Genomic DNA, 15392 nt, shown 5'->3' with positions numbered 1-15392 from the left:
TGGGTTGGGGGGGGGGGGGGGGGGGGGGGGGGGGGGTAGAGAGAGAGAAAGAGAAAGATTGTGACTTCCACAAAACGATCATACATTCATGTTTTGGGTACTGTGCTGGGCGGTTGCATTGTATCTAATGTAGTAAAGAGTTTTCGGGCCATTAATTTAAATTCTCATAAAATTGCTGACCACACAGATTTAATTAGATAACTGGACATACAGGATTCCCGTGGTCCTGGCAACATTTCTCCGTTTGATAGTTGTCGAGAAGGCAGTCGACCCGAACAACGAGGACCGAAAGGCTGGTTGAAAAGGCACATTTGGGTTTGGTGTTTCCCTTTGCGCTCGTCACCCTCCAAAAATGGTTGAATGAGCATTAGAGAGAAAAGACCGACGAGCTATTTGGTAACATGGGCATAAACGGCTCCAATGAAGTGATCTTGAGTAAAAGGAAAAGAGCAGTTGCTTTTTGTAACTAAAGGAGAATGTGTGTGGCGATGATGTTCTGGCACAGTGGTTAGCACGGCTGTCTCACAGCTCCGGGGACCCGGGTTCAATTCCGTCCTCGGGTGACTGTCTGTGTGGAGTTTGCACTTCCTCCCCGTGTCTGCATGGGTTTGCTCCGGTTTCCTCCCACACTCCTAACTGCCGGTGGGGGCGCGCAGCATCGGAAAATCCAGCTGGCGGACGGAGAATCCCGCCCCCTATGTCTTCTTCACAACATACTTTCCTACCTATCTTCGTGTTGTCTGCAAATTTAGCTACCATCCCTTTGCTCCCCTCATGTAAGTAATTGATGTAAATTGTAAAAGGTTGAGGTCAGCACACTCTCCACCAGTCACATCCTGCCAAAGAGACACAGATCCATTTATGCATGCTCTGTACTTTCTGCCAGCCAGCCAATCTTCAACCCAGGCTAATATGTTACCCCTACAACATGGGCTTTTATTATTCCCGATAACCTTTGATGTGGCACCTTCCCAAATGCTTTGTGGAAACCCAAGTGCAGTCGGCACGGTAGCATAGTGGTTAGCACAATTGCTTCACAGCTCCGGGGTCCCAGGTTCGATTCCGGCTTGGGTCACTGTCTGTGCGGAGTCTGCACATCCTCCCCGTGTTTCCTCCTGCGTGGGTTTCCTCCGGGTCTCCCACAGTCCAAAGATGTGCAGGTTAGGTGGATTGGCCATGATAAATTGCCCTTGGTGTCCAAAATTGGCCTTAGTGTTGGGTGGGGTTATTGGGTTATGGGGATAGGGTGGAGGTGTTGACCTTGGGTAGGGCGCTCTTTCCAGGAGCCGGTGCAGACTCAATGGGCCGAATGGCCTCCTTCTGCACTGTAAATTCTATGAAAAATTCTATGATAATCTATGAATCCACAAGATGTGATTCCCTGCCCTTTGCCAGAACTGGTAATGGCACGGAATAAAAATTCCCCAGGTAGCTATTTTACAGGAAAGTACAGGAATGATAATTTTGCTAATCCACAAAATCTCTGTGAACTGGGGAGAAATTTTGAATATAGGGCCGGATACAGGATTACATCTGACATCCCTGTACATTGGTAGCTAACAGTGTCTCCGAGAAGCTAATACTTCAACATTGTTCAAAGAATAAATAGAAGCAATGAAAGACAATTTGAAGGAAATTAGTTAATTTGTGCCTGTGGGCACTGAAGCTGCTGGCCAGGTTTCCTAACTCCACGAGAGTTAATGTTATCCAAAAAACTGTTGGGTACTTACGGGTGGTCCAACTGGTCCCAGGGGGCCGAGCTGTCCAGGAGGTCCGGGATGCCCCTGAAAGTCAAAAGAAGATAAAACCAGCATGACTGGATTGTACTGACGTAGAACATGGCTGAAAGTGTAAACACATTGCTGAAGCTTTACACTGTGCATCCATCAGGACAAACACAAGAATACCAAATTTCAAACAGCCACAAATGTTTATGCTGCTGTAGAAAAGGGTTGCTGGCTGGTTGGCAAATCGACTTTGAATGGCCGAGGCGTCATCTTAGTGCCTTCCAAGCACCCGGGTAGAAAAGGATTAAGTTCAAGCCCTGCGCCTTTTTTGAATTATCGGGGAGTTTGGGGAGCCAGTTGCTTTCGCCGTGGCAATACCTCAGCCAACCAGAGTTGACTTCCTAACCGATCAGCACCTGCTTCTCCTGCAGTATAAGTTGTTGCCATCGTCTGAAATTTGACATTTTGGGGGGGGGGGGTTTCCCTTCTGACGGCAGAGTGTCGACGCTGTCGTAAAAACCGGAGAGTTTAACGACGGCGTCATCGGACCGCTGTGTGTAGCGATCCTCTGACGGACAGGGGGCCAGCACGGCAGTGGGGCGACTCACGCCGCTCCAGCTGCCGATACCGACGTCAAACGGGCACCGTGGGTCTGCGCATGCACGAATGCGCGCATGCACGCTGTGACCGGCGCCGATGGCGCAGGGCTACAGGGGCCGGCGCGGAGTAAAAGACGCTCCCACCGGGAGAGGCCGGCCCGCCAATCGGTAGGCCCCGATCGCGGGCCAGGCCACGATGGAGGCCACCCCGCCAGGGTCGGAATCCCCCCCCCACCAGGCCACCCCCCCCCCCCCCACAGGATGGACGCCGAGGTCCTGCCAGGTAAGACCACATGAGTACGGCGCCAGCGGGGCTCGGGCGGCCACTTGACCCATCCCGCGTGCAGAATCACCGGGCGGGGGGGGGCACACAGAGCGGCTTCTGACTGGCGCCGTGCCTCCGATCACCGGTGAATCGGCGTCGGGGGTGGCGTCGCATGAATCGTGCCCGGCCCGGCGATTCTCCGGCTCGGCCCCGGGGTCAGAGAATCCCACCCCTTCCCTTTCTCCTCATGACTGAGAGGTGAACTGATTCAGCCACATATCTCTCTCTCTCTCTCTAAAGCAATTAGAAAAGTGAGTTCGATGAGGAAGATAGCACAGAGTTGTGATGTTCCTATAATTAGAGATGGATAGAAATAGTTACAAGAGCACTGTGTGATTTGAAGAGTTAATACAGGCCAGTTAATCTATTTTTTGTGGTCTTAATTGAGGGATAAATATTAACAAGTAAAATAAGGAAGTCACATATAACTTGGAAATAAGGATCTACATGGGGTAGAGGGCCAGAGGGATCAAGGAGTACAAATACACACATGACAGAGGTTATGGTGCAGGTAGGGGCCATAACAAAGGCAAACTAAGCTTTATTTCCAGAGGGATAGAGTTGAAAACAGGGAAGCTATGGTCAACCTGTGCTGAACGATGGTTAGACTACACCTGGAATACTCAAATTAAAACAGAAATGGCTGGGAAAACTCAGCAAGTATCTGCGGAGGGAGAAACAGTTGACGTTTCGAGTGCGTAGAACCACAGAATCTGTACAGTGCGGAAAGAGGCCATCGACTCTGCACTGATCCTCTGAAAGGTCACCTTGCTTAGGGCCGTGCCCCCCCACCCTATCCCCGTGACCCCATCTCACAAGCACATTTTTGGACTCTAAGGGGCAATTTATCGTGGCACATCTTCAGACTGTGGGAGGAAACCCACGCAGACACGGGGAGAGTGTGCAGACTCCGCACAGTCACCCCAAGGCCGGAATTGAACCCGGGAGACAGAGGCACTGGGAGGCAGCAGTGCTAACCACTGTGCTGCAGTGCTGGCCAATATGACTTTGCTGTGGTACCTGCAGCACTCTGCCCTGCTCCAATTGCCAATGATACAGAGGCAGTGAAGTAAGTGCGAATGCAAGACAATTCTTTAAGAGTGGAAAAGAAAGTGAATCGATTCCTGAAGCCGCCACTGCCCAGTTACTTACCTGTAGATGCTCCATTTCTTCATGCCCTGGGAAGCCTGTCTGCACGGTTATTGCTTTATCTGCCCCCACACCTTGCATTTGCAAAGGGCAACCATGACAACATACAGTGCCTGTAAACTCTCCCAAGGCACCTCAAAGGATCGTTATGGAACAGAATTAGACTTTCAGCTGCGTTCGTTTGGCAGAAGACCCACAGCCTGATGTCGGAGGTAAGGGATTCCGAGAAGGTGGTAAGGAAGGGATTCCTGAACCTGGAGCGGAGGCAGCTGAAGACACGACTGCGGATGGTGCGGCAATAAATCGGGGGTTAGTCAAGGAGGTCAGAATTAGATGAGCACAGATATTTCAGAGGGGCTGGAGGAGAATACAGAGATAAGGAGGGACAGGGCCATGGCAGCATTTCAAACCAGGGGCGCGATGTTATGGCCACGCTACGTCCGAAAAGCAGCTTGCCACGGCGCAACATGGTCGGGATCCCGGGATCTACCTGGCTCGCAACGCCTCCCGGGTGTCATAATATACACACCAGTATATCATGGTGCAGACACACACTGATTGACACACAGCAAGACCAATCAACACACACAACACCGCAGCCAATCACCAGTTGGAGCACACTCACTATAAAGACAGAGGGCATCAGTTTTCCCGCTCAATCGGGATGCAGCCTCTCAGAAGGACAGAGCTCACAGCTTTCAGCACAGATCTTCACCATGTGCTGATAGTCTGGACTGGTTAGGATAGGTATAGGTCTTCAGTTTAATCTAACATAGTGCCGACCCACAGTGAAAGTATATTCAACAGTTTCCAGCTTAATAAAATAGTCTTGTACTATTTCAAGTGTTGGTAGCCTGTATGTGTTACTGCTGAGGTAAACGCAGTCTCCACGGATCCAGAGTACCCAACACATCACCGGGATCTAATGTGATCTTGTGAGGCATTGCGCTGTAAATCCTGCCCATTGTGGGCGGGATCACTTTTAGCAAATCTGCATATTAAAGCGAGGCATCTAGTCTCACTTTAATGTGCAGATTCCCGAGTTACTCGAGGCAGTGGGATCTGTCCCCTTTGTCTCGGAGACCTCGGGTGAGCTCTGTTTGGTACTGGTCTAAGCACCAAAGGTCTGGAGAGAGATGCAGTGGTATTTGTCACAGTTCATCCCGAGCAGCTCTGTGACACAGGACTCTGTGCTCTACGGACTGTTTCCAGGGGACACACACCGAGACAAACATCGACTGCTGCTGGAAGGTCATCAACTCGGTGAAAGACGCTCTTTGGTCTGCCCGAAACTTGCTGATCTTCCAGTGCAAAGAACTGTCCTCGACCGAATGTTGCAGACTGGCACATTCCAAGGTCCAAGACTACGTGCTGAGGGACGCACTCAAGCTTGGGGCAGCTGCCGCCAAGGCGCAATGGGGAAAGACCACTGTGTAAGGTCTGACCAGCAAATGTACACCGAGGGGCTGGTAACAGTGTAAAACCCCTCGGTCTGGGTTATTAACACTCCAATGTACAAAAGAAACATGACTATGTAAATATTTCAGAAAGAATTGTGATGGAAAGAGGGATATATGTGTAATGTCATCCCAATTGAATGGAAGAAAGACAAGTGAATGTGTAACTTTGATGGAAATGTACAGTCATGACAATTCGAAATGTTCTGTAATGTTTATTAGAGATTTTATGAATAAAGTATATTTTTTGAAAAACAAAAACCGGTCTAAGCACTGGGGACCAGCCGGAACGGCACTGGTGGGGGCTTCCCAGGGAATCGGAGGCTACCATGTGCCTGCCCTTTGGGCAGGGTGGTACTATGGCACAGCTGGTGCACCTGGGCACTCTGACACTGCCAGCCCTGCACTGCCAGCTGAGCACCCTGGCAGTGCCACCTGGTTGCCAGATGGCATTTTCTGTGCACTGGCGATTGGGTCGGGGGTGCCTTGCGTGGGTGTTGGGTGGGGTGGGTGGGGTGGGAGCTTGGGGGATCCTCCTACAGTGCGTTGGGGGTTAGGAAGATCGGGGAGATCTCCCACTACACTGAGGAGTTCCTACGATCAGAGCTCCTCAGTGAGCAAAGCGGGGGATGTGTCCGGTCTCGGCTATGCGTTCCCCGCTGAGGCCCCTTACCAAACGCGAGTGGCGTTTTATAGGCTTGCGTTTCTTGGCGGTGTGAGCAAGAGAAACAGGTGGCTAAATGCGCTCACTATGGAACGTTGTTCCCATTTAGTAAAATCACGCCCAAGGATTAAAATTTTTACGTTTAGGCATTACTGAGTCAGGACCAGTAAAGGTCAGCGAGCACAAGGGGTGACGGATGAACAGGACTTGCTACGAGTATGGACATTAGAACATTATAGCGCAGTACAGGCCCTTCGACCCTCGATGTAGCGCCGACCTGTGAAACCCCTCTAAAGCCCATCTACGCTATTCCCTTATCGTCCATATGCCTATCCAATGACCATTTGAATGCCCTTAGTGTTGGCGAGTCCACTACTGTTGCAGACAGGGCATTCCACGCCCTTACTACTCTCTGAGTAAAGAAGCTACCTCTGACATCTGTCCAATATCTATCTCCCCTCAATTTAAAGCTATGTCCCCTCGTGCTAGACATCACCATCCGAGGAAAAAGGCTCTCACTGTCCACCCTATCTAATCCTCTGATCATCTGGTATGCCTCAATTAAGTCACCTCAACCTTCTTCTCTCTAACGAAAACAGCCTCAAGTCCCTCAGCCTTTGGAGAGTAATTGGAGAGTAGAATTCTGTGGGAACCCAGTTGTGATTAATTGGCTAACGGTTTAGAATTGATCACCTGAATGATCCTATGGAGCAGATATCACTCACACTGCGAGAAACAGCCACTGGAATATTGCAAACAGGCTGTGACGGCACCAGGAAAATACTGTGTGCCAACTATTTAAAACCCGACAATCAGAAAGTCACAGAAACTTCCCGTTACCGCAAACTAAAATTAAAGTTCACCAAATGTTTCAAAACAGGAATGCATTCATTTTCGGACAGGTCGGACGAACTGACTAAACAGAACAAGAAGGATAATCTGTTTCACACAGGAAGGCGGGCATGTTTAATGACATTAAATGAGAGACGGTGGAGGTTTTGGCATTTTTAGTTGGAAAAAGTTCTTCAGCACAAGCGTTCATTCATCTGCATTTTCTGAAAACAGGAACTTTAATCACAATTTGTGGGAAATGCGAAATGGTGCCCCTGTGTTTAACCTTTAACGCTTATGGGTTGTCCATTCATGCTACCTCTGTTTGGCTGCCATTTCCTGGATGCTTTCTGTGTGAAGGGAGCTGCTTTCAATGTATGCTTCTGCCTTTTTAACTTTTCCAAGTTCTCTTAGATTCAGATGTGCCAAACCACTACTCGCCCAACCACACCGCCCCCACTCACCACCCCCCCCCCCCCCCCCCCCCCCCCCCCACCCCCAACCCCTCGCCACCCTCTGTCTCTGGCAAGTGAAGACTGAAGCATCAATGTTCCACCTCTCTGACTGTATTGGCCAGGAACACACACAAAATACACAGAATATGTGTCCTGGCTCCACTGTGGGGGAAAGTCCACACTCTCTCAGCAATTATCAACACGGTGAAAAGATATCAGGTAAACAGACTGTTGCTCCAAAAATAGTTACTGGTCTTCAAACTCTTTCTTCCGCCTTTCTGGGTGGGTAGCTAAGCCGGTGTTTGCGATCGATTGGCCAGCCAGGAAGCCAAAAGTTTATTGACACTCAACTCTGAAGGTGCTGCAGTCAGACGGACCTCCGTCAGCAGTCTGTGGGTTAGTGCAAGTTTGGCAGCTTTCAGAGCTTCAGAAAAGACATGAATTAAAAAAGGGAATCCACACCCGGTATCATCATCTTGAACTTGCGCCAATTGGTGGAAATGATCTATCGGCAAAAAGCCTGATGTACACACCATATGTTGTCATCACATTGACGCATAAATCTTCCGGCTGACTTCACCCAGAAAGTCTGCAAGATTGCACAGCTTTTACAGCCATTTCTTCGCTTCGCTGCAGGAGATAAAAATAGTAAGGTCGGCAGTTTCTGACCCAATTCCATCCCCATAGCAGTAATCTTTTATTATTGTCACAAGTAGGCTTACATTAACGCTGCAATGAAGTTACTGTGAAAAGACCCTAGTCCCCACATTCTGGCGCCTGTTCGGGTACACAGAGGGCGAATTCAGAATGTCCAATTCACCTAACAAGTACGTCTTTCGGGATTTGTGGAGCACCCGGAGGAAACCCACGCAGACACGGGGAGAACGTGCAGACTCCGCACAGACAGTGACCCAAGCCGGGAATCAACAGTGCTAACCACTGTGATGGAAATAAAAATCTGAATGCAGCCTACAAGGAGATAATGAGACTGAAGTTGGAAATGAAACCCTTGGTCCTCAGCGCCACTATATAGTAAACCAACACCTTGCAACGAGGAACTGGAGTGGATCTGTATCAACGCGATTGCGATGAAACGGATATTCTAAATTGCTCAACCACACATAAAAAAGATACACCAAAAACTGATTTTTATAAAACATCCTCTCGCTATCTGTAGCTATTACAAATCGTTATGTTATAGCCCATAATTATTTCAGCTCCCAGCACAAGCCATAGTGTAAATATTAACCATTCAGAATTTACTCTAGTCAACCAGAGTAAACAGGAAGACCACTGAAATGACACCAACCGATCGGATCATTTGCAAAATAGCAAAACAATAAGCAGATTGGGGAGAATGTTTGCTGTGTGGACGGACCTACGAGACTGCTTCTAGGTCCCAGACCCACTCCTGGGGATGGGGGAGGTGGGGAAGGGGGATGGGACCAGTAATCTTTGGAATTGTTAGCATCTTGAGCCATGCTGTTAGTTAGATTTCTTTGCGCGCAACTATAGAACCATAGAATCCCCACAGTGTAGAAGGAGGCCAGTCGACCCATTGAGTCTGCACCAACCTTCCGAAAAAGCACCTCAACCAGGCTCCCGCCCTATTCCTGCAACCCCACCTGACCCACACATCTCCGGACACTAAGGGGCAATTTAGCATGGACAATCATGTTTACATACTTCTTTTTGCCCAGAAAGTTGCAGATTGTGTGAGCTGATAATAGCATCAGGAGGGCAACAAGCCTGCCGGGGCCTAATAACATCTCCCTTCGCAAGGGACTTTGAAGTAGTCAGCTGTGAAACTAACAGTAATGTTGATAAACATCAGGCTCTGATCGACAGCTCCTGGACCACACCAAAGAGAGTTACGTGCTTTCTGTTAGTTTCACAGCTGACTGTTCAGAAAGAGGGAGAAGGAAAGATTGGAAAGAGAGGGTGACAGCAAGAAAAGTGATAAAGGGAAAGTTAGAAAAATGATTTGGAATTTAAATGACATTTTTCAAATTCCCAACAACAATTCAAAGCCTGAAGGAGACTCCACACAGATACACTTCTGAGTCAGGGAGGTTGTTTACTCAACTTGACTTCCTGTGGCGGGTTCAATGGGCAATTCATGTCCAAATCTAACAAGTTGATAAAACTCACCAAGTGGCCGCCTTGGGCCCTGGAACACCACAGCAGTAGGGGCATCCATCAGGTGGATCATCAGAGTCTTCGAGGAGATCCATCATCTTCCTCCACTGGTGGATCAGTGATGACGGGCGCCTTTTGAATACGGCACCAGGTACGATGGCAGGATGTGCGCCATCACACCTGCCCCGCCACAGAAGATAGCGAAATACCACCCCCTCCCCCCCGCCCCTCCCCACAGGCTTAATTAATTCGGCCAGGGATGAAAGATATGGGGTGGTTTCTCCGCAGTTCCCCGCCGAAATCACGTTTGGGGCGGGGGCGGAGAATCCACTTTTACGCCCGAATCGGGCCTGGCGCTGCTCCCCTGATTTACGCGGTGGGGTGGGGCCATTGCCAGAGGTCCTCCCAGCGATGCTCCGGTCCTGACCGGCCAAATTCCCGACCGCGTGGTTCTAACCGGGATTCAGTCTGTGGCTGCACTGGTGGGGGGCGGGGAGGGGGGGGTCAGGTATCGGAGAGCGGGAGGGGCCATGGGTGGCCGGGGCGGCAGTCGGGCGGGTTAGATGGAGCGGCGTGGGGCAGAACATTGGGACATTCTTTGTTGGTCCGCCGGCTCAGTCCGCCACCGCGTTCGGCATGGCCCCTAGAGCAGGAGTTGGCAAACTACGGCCCGCGGGCCGCATGTCTTTATGCGGCCCACCAAGTCATTAAAAAAAAAAATTTGTTTAAAATTTTTTTATTTTTACAATTTTTAAAAATTATTCTTTTTTAAGGTTAATGGGGGGGGGGGGGCTGTTGGGTTACTTACTGGTATAGGGTGGATACGTTGACTTGAGTAGGGTGATCATTGCTCGGCACAACGCCGAGGGCCGAAGGGCCTGTTCTGTGCTGTACTGTTCTATGTTCTATATGAGGCGCCCAGAATCATAACCGGGTGAAGTAATTATTTTACTTAATATACTATGCGGCCCTTTAAAATTGTGAATTTCAGAATGTGGCCCTTGCACGGAAAAGTTTGCCCACCCCTGCCCTAGAGGCTGCCGCCGTGCGCATATGCAGACTCAGAACCAGAAGTGCGGGGGCCCGTATCCACAGCTAGAGCTGCGAGAAGCACTCCGCCCCCTGCAGGTAGGTGAATAGGTCTTAATTATTTTCTGGAAAGTCTGGCATGAAACGCCAGCGTTTTTACATCGGCGTAGGGACATAGCCCCATTTGTGGAGAATCCGGCCCCTGTCAGCCAGAACAGCAGGAAACACTGCCCCATCCCTGCCCCCCATCACAGTCTTTAGTCCCAAATGGGAGAATTCCGCCCAGAGTGGGACTTGAACCCGGAGCTTTCTGGCTCAGTGATTTAATGGGCCAAATGACCCACTCCAAGAGTTGTGATCAGGCTCTCTGTAAATATCAATCTTTCGAGCATAAACGATTTCAACAGAATTATAGAAAAGAAACAGCACAAGAAAGCTTTGTCGGCAGCTCTTCCTGTCTGTTTGTTTTTTTGCGCACCTGTACTTGACACTTCCAAAGTGTGGTCGGGAGTGCCAAAATGACGCTCAAACTGTAAATGCTTACAGCTATAATCTTCAAGCTGTACGGCGTAGACAATGGGAGGGAGCCGGTGTCCAGGGCTGCAGTCAACTTGATTTAATCTAAATACAGGGGCGGTTTTCCATTTCTCTGCTTCTCACGTAAACTGGTGGTGCTTAACAGAACATTCTGCAACCCCAGCCCTGGACTTTCTGTCCATTTAAACCAGAGAACAGAAGGTCATTGTTCACAGCATGAAACCTCGGGTATGTGCTCCATGCGTGCACTGGGAGTATCCAATTCTTCCATTACATCGGTGGTAAAGAGCCCTGCTCCAATGGGACTTGTTGGTATGTGAGATTTTCAATGAAGCTTGACCATTTTAATACGGGGTTTTAAAGCTATACAAAAATAAAATTAAATAAGAAATACTGTCATGTTTTCAAGAGATCTCATGTCGAGGCCAGGTTTGTGCATTTGTGATTTCTTAATTTACAATTTAAGAAACAAGGCAGTTGAGTATATTTAATCTGTTGCCAGCTCTTTAGTTTTGCTGGCATTGAGGGAGAGATTGTTGTCGTTACACCACTCCACTAGGTTCTCTATCTCCCTCCTGTATTCTGACTCGTCGTTATTCGAGATCCGGCCCACTGTGGTCGTATCGTCAGCAAACTTATAGATGGAGTTGGAACCAAGTTTTGCCACGCAGTCATGTGTGTACAGGGAGTAGAGTAGGGGGCTAAGTACGCAGCCTTGCGGGGCACCGGTATTGAGGACTATTGTGGAGGAGGTGTTGGTGTTCATTCTTACTGATTGTGGTCTGTTGGTCAGAAAATTGAGGATCCAGTTGCAGAGTGGAGAGCCAAGTCCTAGGTTTTGGAGGTTTGATATGAGCTTGGCTGGGATTATGGTGTTGAAGGCGGAGCTGTAGTCAATAAATAGGAGTCTGATGTACGAGTCCTTGTTGTTGAGCTGCTGTGGGGATGAGTGTAGGGCCAGGGAAATGGTGTCTGCTGTGGACTGGTTTTGACAGTATGCGAATTGCAGAGGATCAAGGCGTTCCGGGAGTATGGAGGTGATGCGCTTCATGATCAGCCTCTCGAAGCACTTCATTACAACTGGAGTCAGAGCCACCGGGCGGTAGTCATTGAGGCATGTTGCCTGGTTCTTCTTTGGTACCGGTATGATGGTGGTCTTCTTGAAGCAGGTGGGGACCTCAGAGTGGAGTAGGGACAGGTTAAAGATGTCTGTGAATACCTCTGCCAGCTGGTATGCGCAGGCTCTGACTGCACAACCAGGGATCCCGTCCGGGCCCGTCGCCTTCCATGGGTTCACTTTCAGGGAGGCCAACCTGACTTCGGAAACTGTGATGGTGGGTATGGGTGAGTTATGGGCTGCTGGGGCACTCGACAGCGGATTGTTGGTTACCTGCTCGAACCAAGCATAGAATGCATTGAGTTCATCGGGGAGGGGTGCGCTGCTGCCGGAGATACAGCTCGGCTTCGCTTTGTAGCCCGTTATGTTGTTTAGTCCTTGCCACAACCGCCGAGAGTCTGTCTGTGACTCTAGCTTGGCTAAACAGGGGCTGTTTAGCACAGGGCTAATTCGCTGGCTTTGAAAGCAGACGAAGCAGGCCAGCAGCACGGTTCGATTCCCGTAACAGCCTCCCCAAACAGGCGCCGGAATGTGGCGACTAGGGGCTTTTCACAGTAACTTCATTTGAAGCCTACTCGTGACAATAAGCGATTTTCATTTCATTTCATTTCATTTAATATTCTCTCTTGGCATCTCGGATGGCTTTGCGGAGGTCGTACCTGGATTTCTTGTATAGGTCAGGGTTTTCTGACTTGAACGCCTCAGATCTGCCCTTCAGTAGAGAGTCAATCTTGCGATTGAGCCATGGTTTCCGGTTGGAGTCTGCATGTTCTCCCCGTGTCTGCGTGGGTTTCCTCCAGGTTCTCCCGAAAGACATGCTTGTTAGATGAATTGGACATTCTGAATTCACCCTCTGTGTACCCGAACAGGTGCCGGAATGTGGCGGCTAGGGGCTTTTCACAGTAACTTCATTGCATTGTTAACGTAAGCCTACTTGTGACACTAATAAAGATCATTATCTCTTCGGGCACATTTATGTTTTCACACTTCTTTTTTGCCTAGAAAGTTACAGATTTGTGGGCTAACAATAGCATTGCGAGGGAAGCAAACTAGTCAGGGCCTAATAACAGGACAGATGACACATGGCCACAACCAAAGGGGATGAAGGATTGAAATATCAACAGAATAAGGACTGGGAAAAAGGGTGAATTAGATTCAAATCATGCCCAGAAAAGAGAAATAGAGAGAAAGAATGATTGGATCGAGGGAGGGAGAGAGGAAAGTGACAGAAAGGAAAAGAAAGAAATTTCTGAATTTAAATGGCGTTTTTCGAATCTCCGACAACAATTCAGAACCTGAAGAAGTGATACTCCGCGCTCATAATTGTTAATTTTCTGGGCCAGAGAAGTTGTTCAACCGTCATTAACAATTGCCATGTTCTCAAAAGGACACTTATGTTAATTCTGAGATTTAACTTTCTGTGGCCAGTTTAATAGGCCATTTATGTGCGAATCTAGAAAGTTCATGAAATTCATGGGGTGATTATCTGCAATATGCCAATTATTTGCTGACATCAGAATGGCGAAAATCAGAGAGCAATGTGTGGTAGTCCATGATACACTGGACCTCTTCCCCATCACAAGTCATTGATCCATTTGTATGCACATATGGCAATACAATTGACATCGAAGAAACAAAAGATGATCACTATCACTTTCAGAGACATCTGAACCGCAATAATTCTCCCTTCTAATCCTGCTGCCAAAAGAGGCCACCAATGTTCCCCTTTCATTCTATATTCCTTTCTTAAATGCTATTTTGTTGACTATTTTTGATGTCCCCAAGTCAGGAATCATTGGTGGGGGAACAGAATAAATGTGTGCTTCTATAAACAGCTACAAGGATGAATGTGCACGTGTGTGTGTGCGTGCGCGAGCAATTTCAGATAGGAATCTCACTAATTCACCCCCTCCCAACACCGTGGAGTCACTGGAAAACGCTGGTCTTCACTTGGCAAGTACCTCTAACAGCAGAAACAAAATCAGCAAATTGTTACCCGGTGAATCATACGAGTGCAAACCCAAAGCCACCATTCTGTTGCACAGCATTATGAGGACTAGACCACACTCATGACTTTATTTCAATTGTAACTGTACGGGGCTAACCATATGTGAATTGTGAAATTTCAGCAAATATTATGCAGCCTCTGTCTTTCATTGGCGGCAAAGTGTCTTTTCCTTTTAATGCCCGTAGCATCAGTTTTGAGATCTAGATGTTGGTTTTGCTGAAACTGTTCTAGCTTTTGGCAGGCGCACACTGAATTCTGAAAGAATTTCATTTCTAAACTCTTGTTATCTTAGCTCTTCCTGTTGGATAAGCAGGGACCCGACGCAACTATCCAAACAAACGACGTGACCCAGCAGTTAACCATTTCCTTGCTGAATAAACAGGGATTCTATACACAGACTGCGGCTCACCGCTACCTTCTCTAGTGCAGTTAGGGATGGGCGATAAATGAACTGCGGAACTTTCCTGACCAATACTTAGCCTCAATTGAAACAAATGATCAGATTGTTATCACATTGCTGTCTGTGTGAGCTTGCTGTGCACATTTTGGCTGCTGTGTTTCCTACATTAGTGGCTGCCGGTGCGATTTACCGGCTGGAATTGGGACGGGATGTGGCCGGTAGGTCCCGTGAGATGCATGTTCTGAGTCGTTACGCCCCATGATGGGCGGCATCCAGACCTGCATGGTTAAGTGAGCTTAATTGCTCACTTAACTCTGCCGATGCCAGGTCTAACCGGGTCCCGGGATCTACCAGCCTTGCCAAGGAGACCCCCAGCTGGGCGTTGTTTAGTGCTGGTCCCCACAGACGGAATGGTACTTGGGGGAGTCTTCCCCGGGTGGTTGGAATCTGTGCAGAGTGGCACCCTGGCACTTCTGATGTCACCTGGGTGGCACTGCCAGCCTGGCACCCCGGCAGTGCCACCTGGTCACCCTGGCAGTGCCACCTGGGTGTCACCCTGGCAATGCAGGGGTGCCTGGTTGGCACTGCTAGGGTGACAGGGCACTGCTAGTGTTCCAAGCTGGCAGTGCCAAGCTGCCCAGGTGGCATTTTCTTGCGCGCCGGGGATCGGGCCGAGGGATGCCCTTCCTGTAAGAGGTGGGGTGCAGGAGGGGGAGGGGGGGGGGAACGTTTCCCACTGCGGCCCGAAAAATAAGAGAGTGCCATTTGATAGCGGGGCCGTTCCCACCTCCACAGGCGCCAGGAACAATCCCACTAATCCCATCCAGACGGGGACCTTACATTAGATCGCGCCTGACATTTCAAAAAGCGCTCCTCTGCCCGTGAAGTGCTTTGGGCCACTCAGAGGGTCTGAAAGGGGGGCCACAGAAATGCAAGTTTTCTTTTTTGGTTTGAA

At 49.2% G+C, this 15392-nt stretch overlaps 1 protein-coding gene across 2 annotated transcripts in view; it reads right to left on the bottom strand.

Moving 5' to 3' along the window:
* LOC119955649 (collagen alpha-1(XXVII) chain B-like) overlaps positions 1-15392 on the bottom strand; it is a 605839-nt gene that overhangs the window by 226923 nt on the left and 363524 nt on the right. For both annotated transcript variants that reach the window (XM_038782071.1, XM_038782070.1), the window contains exon 27: positions 1731-1784. In XM_038782071.1, coding sequence (XP_038637999.1) covers positions 1731-1784 — 54 coding nt within the window. The remainder of the gene's footprint in view (positions 1-1730; positions 1785-15392) is intronic.

This window comes from Scyliorhinus canicula, chromosome 21 (genome assembly GCF_902713615.1).
Source record: "Scyliorhinus canicula chromosome 21, sScyCan1.1, whole genome shotgun sequence".
Taxonomy (NCBI): domain Eukaryota; kingdom Metazoa; phylum Chordata; class Chondrichthyes; order Carcharhiniformes; family Scyliorhinidae; genus Scyliorhinus; species Scyliorhinus canicula.
Note: the sequence above shows the minus strand (reverse complement) of the source record. Positions and strands in the feature narration are given on the sequence as shown.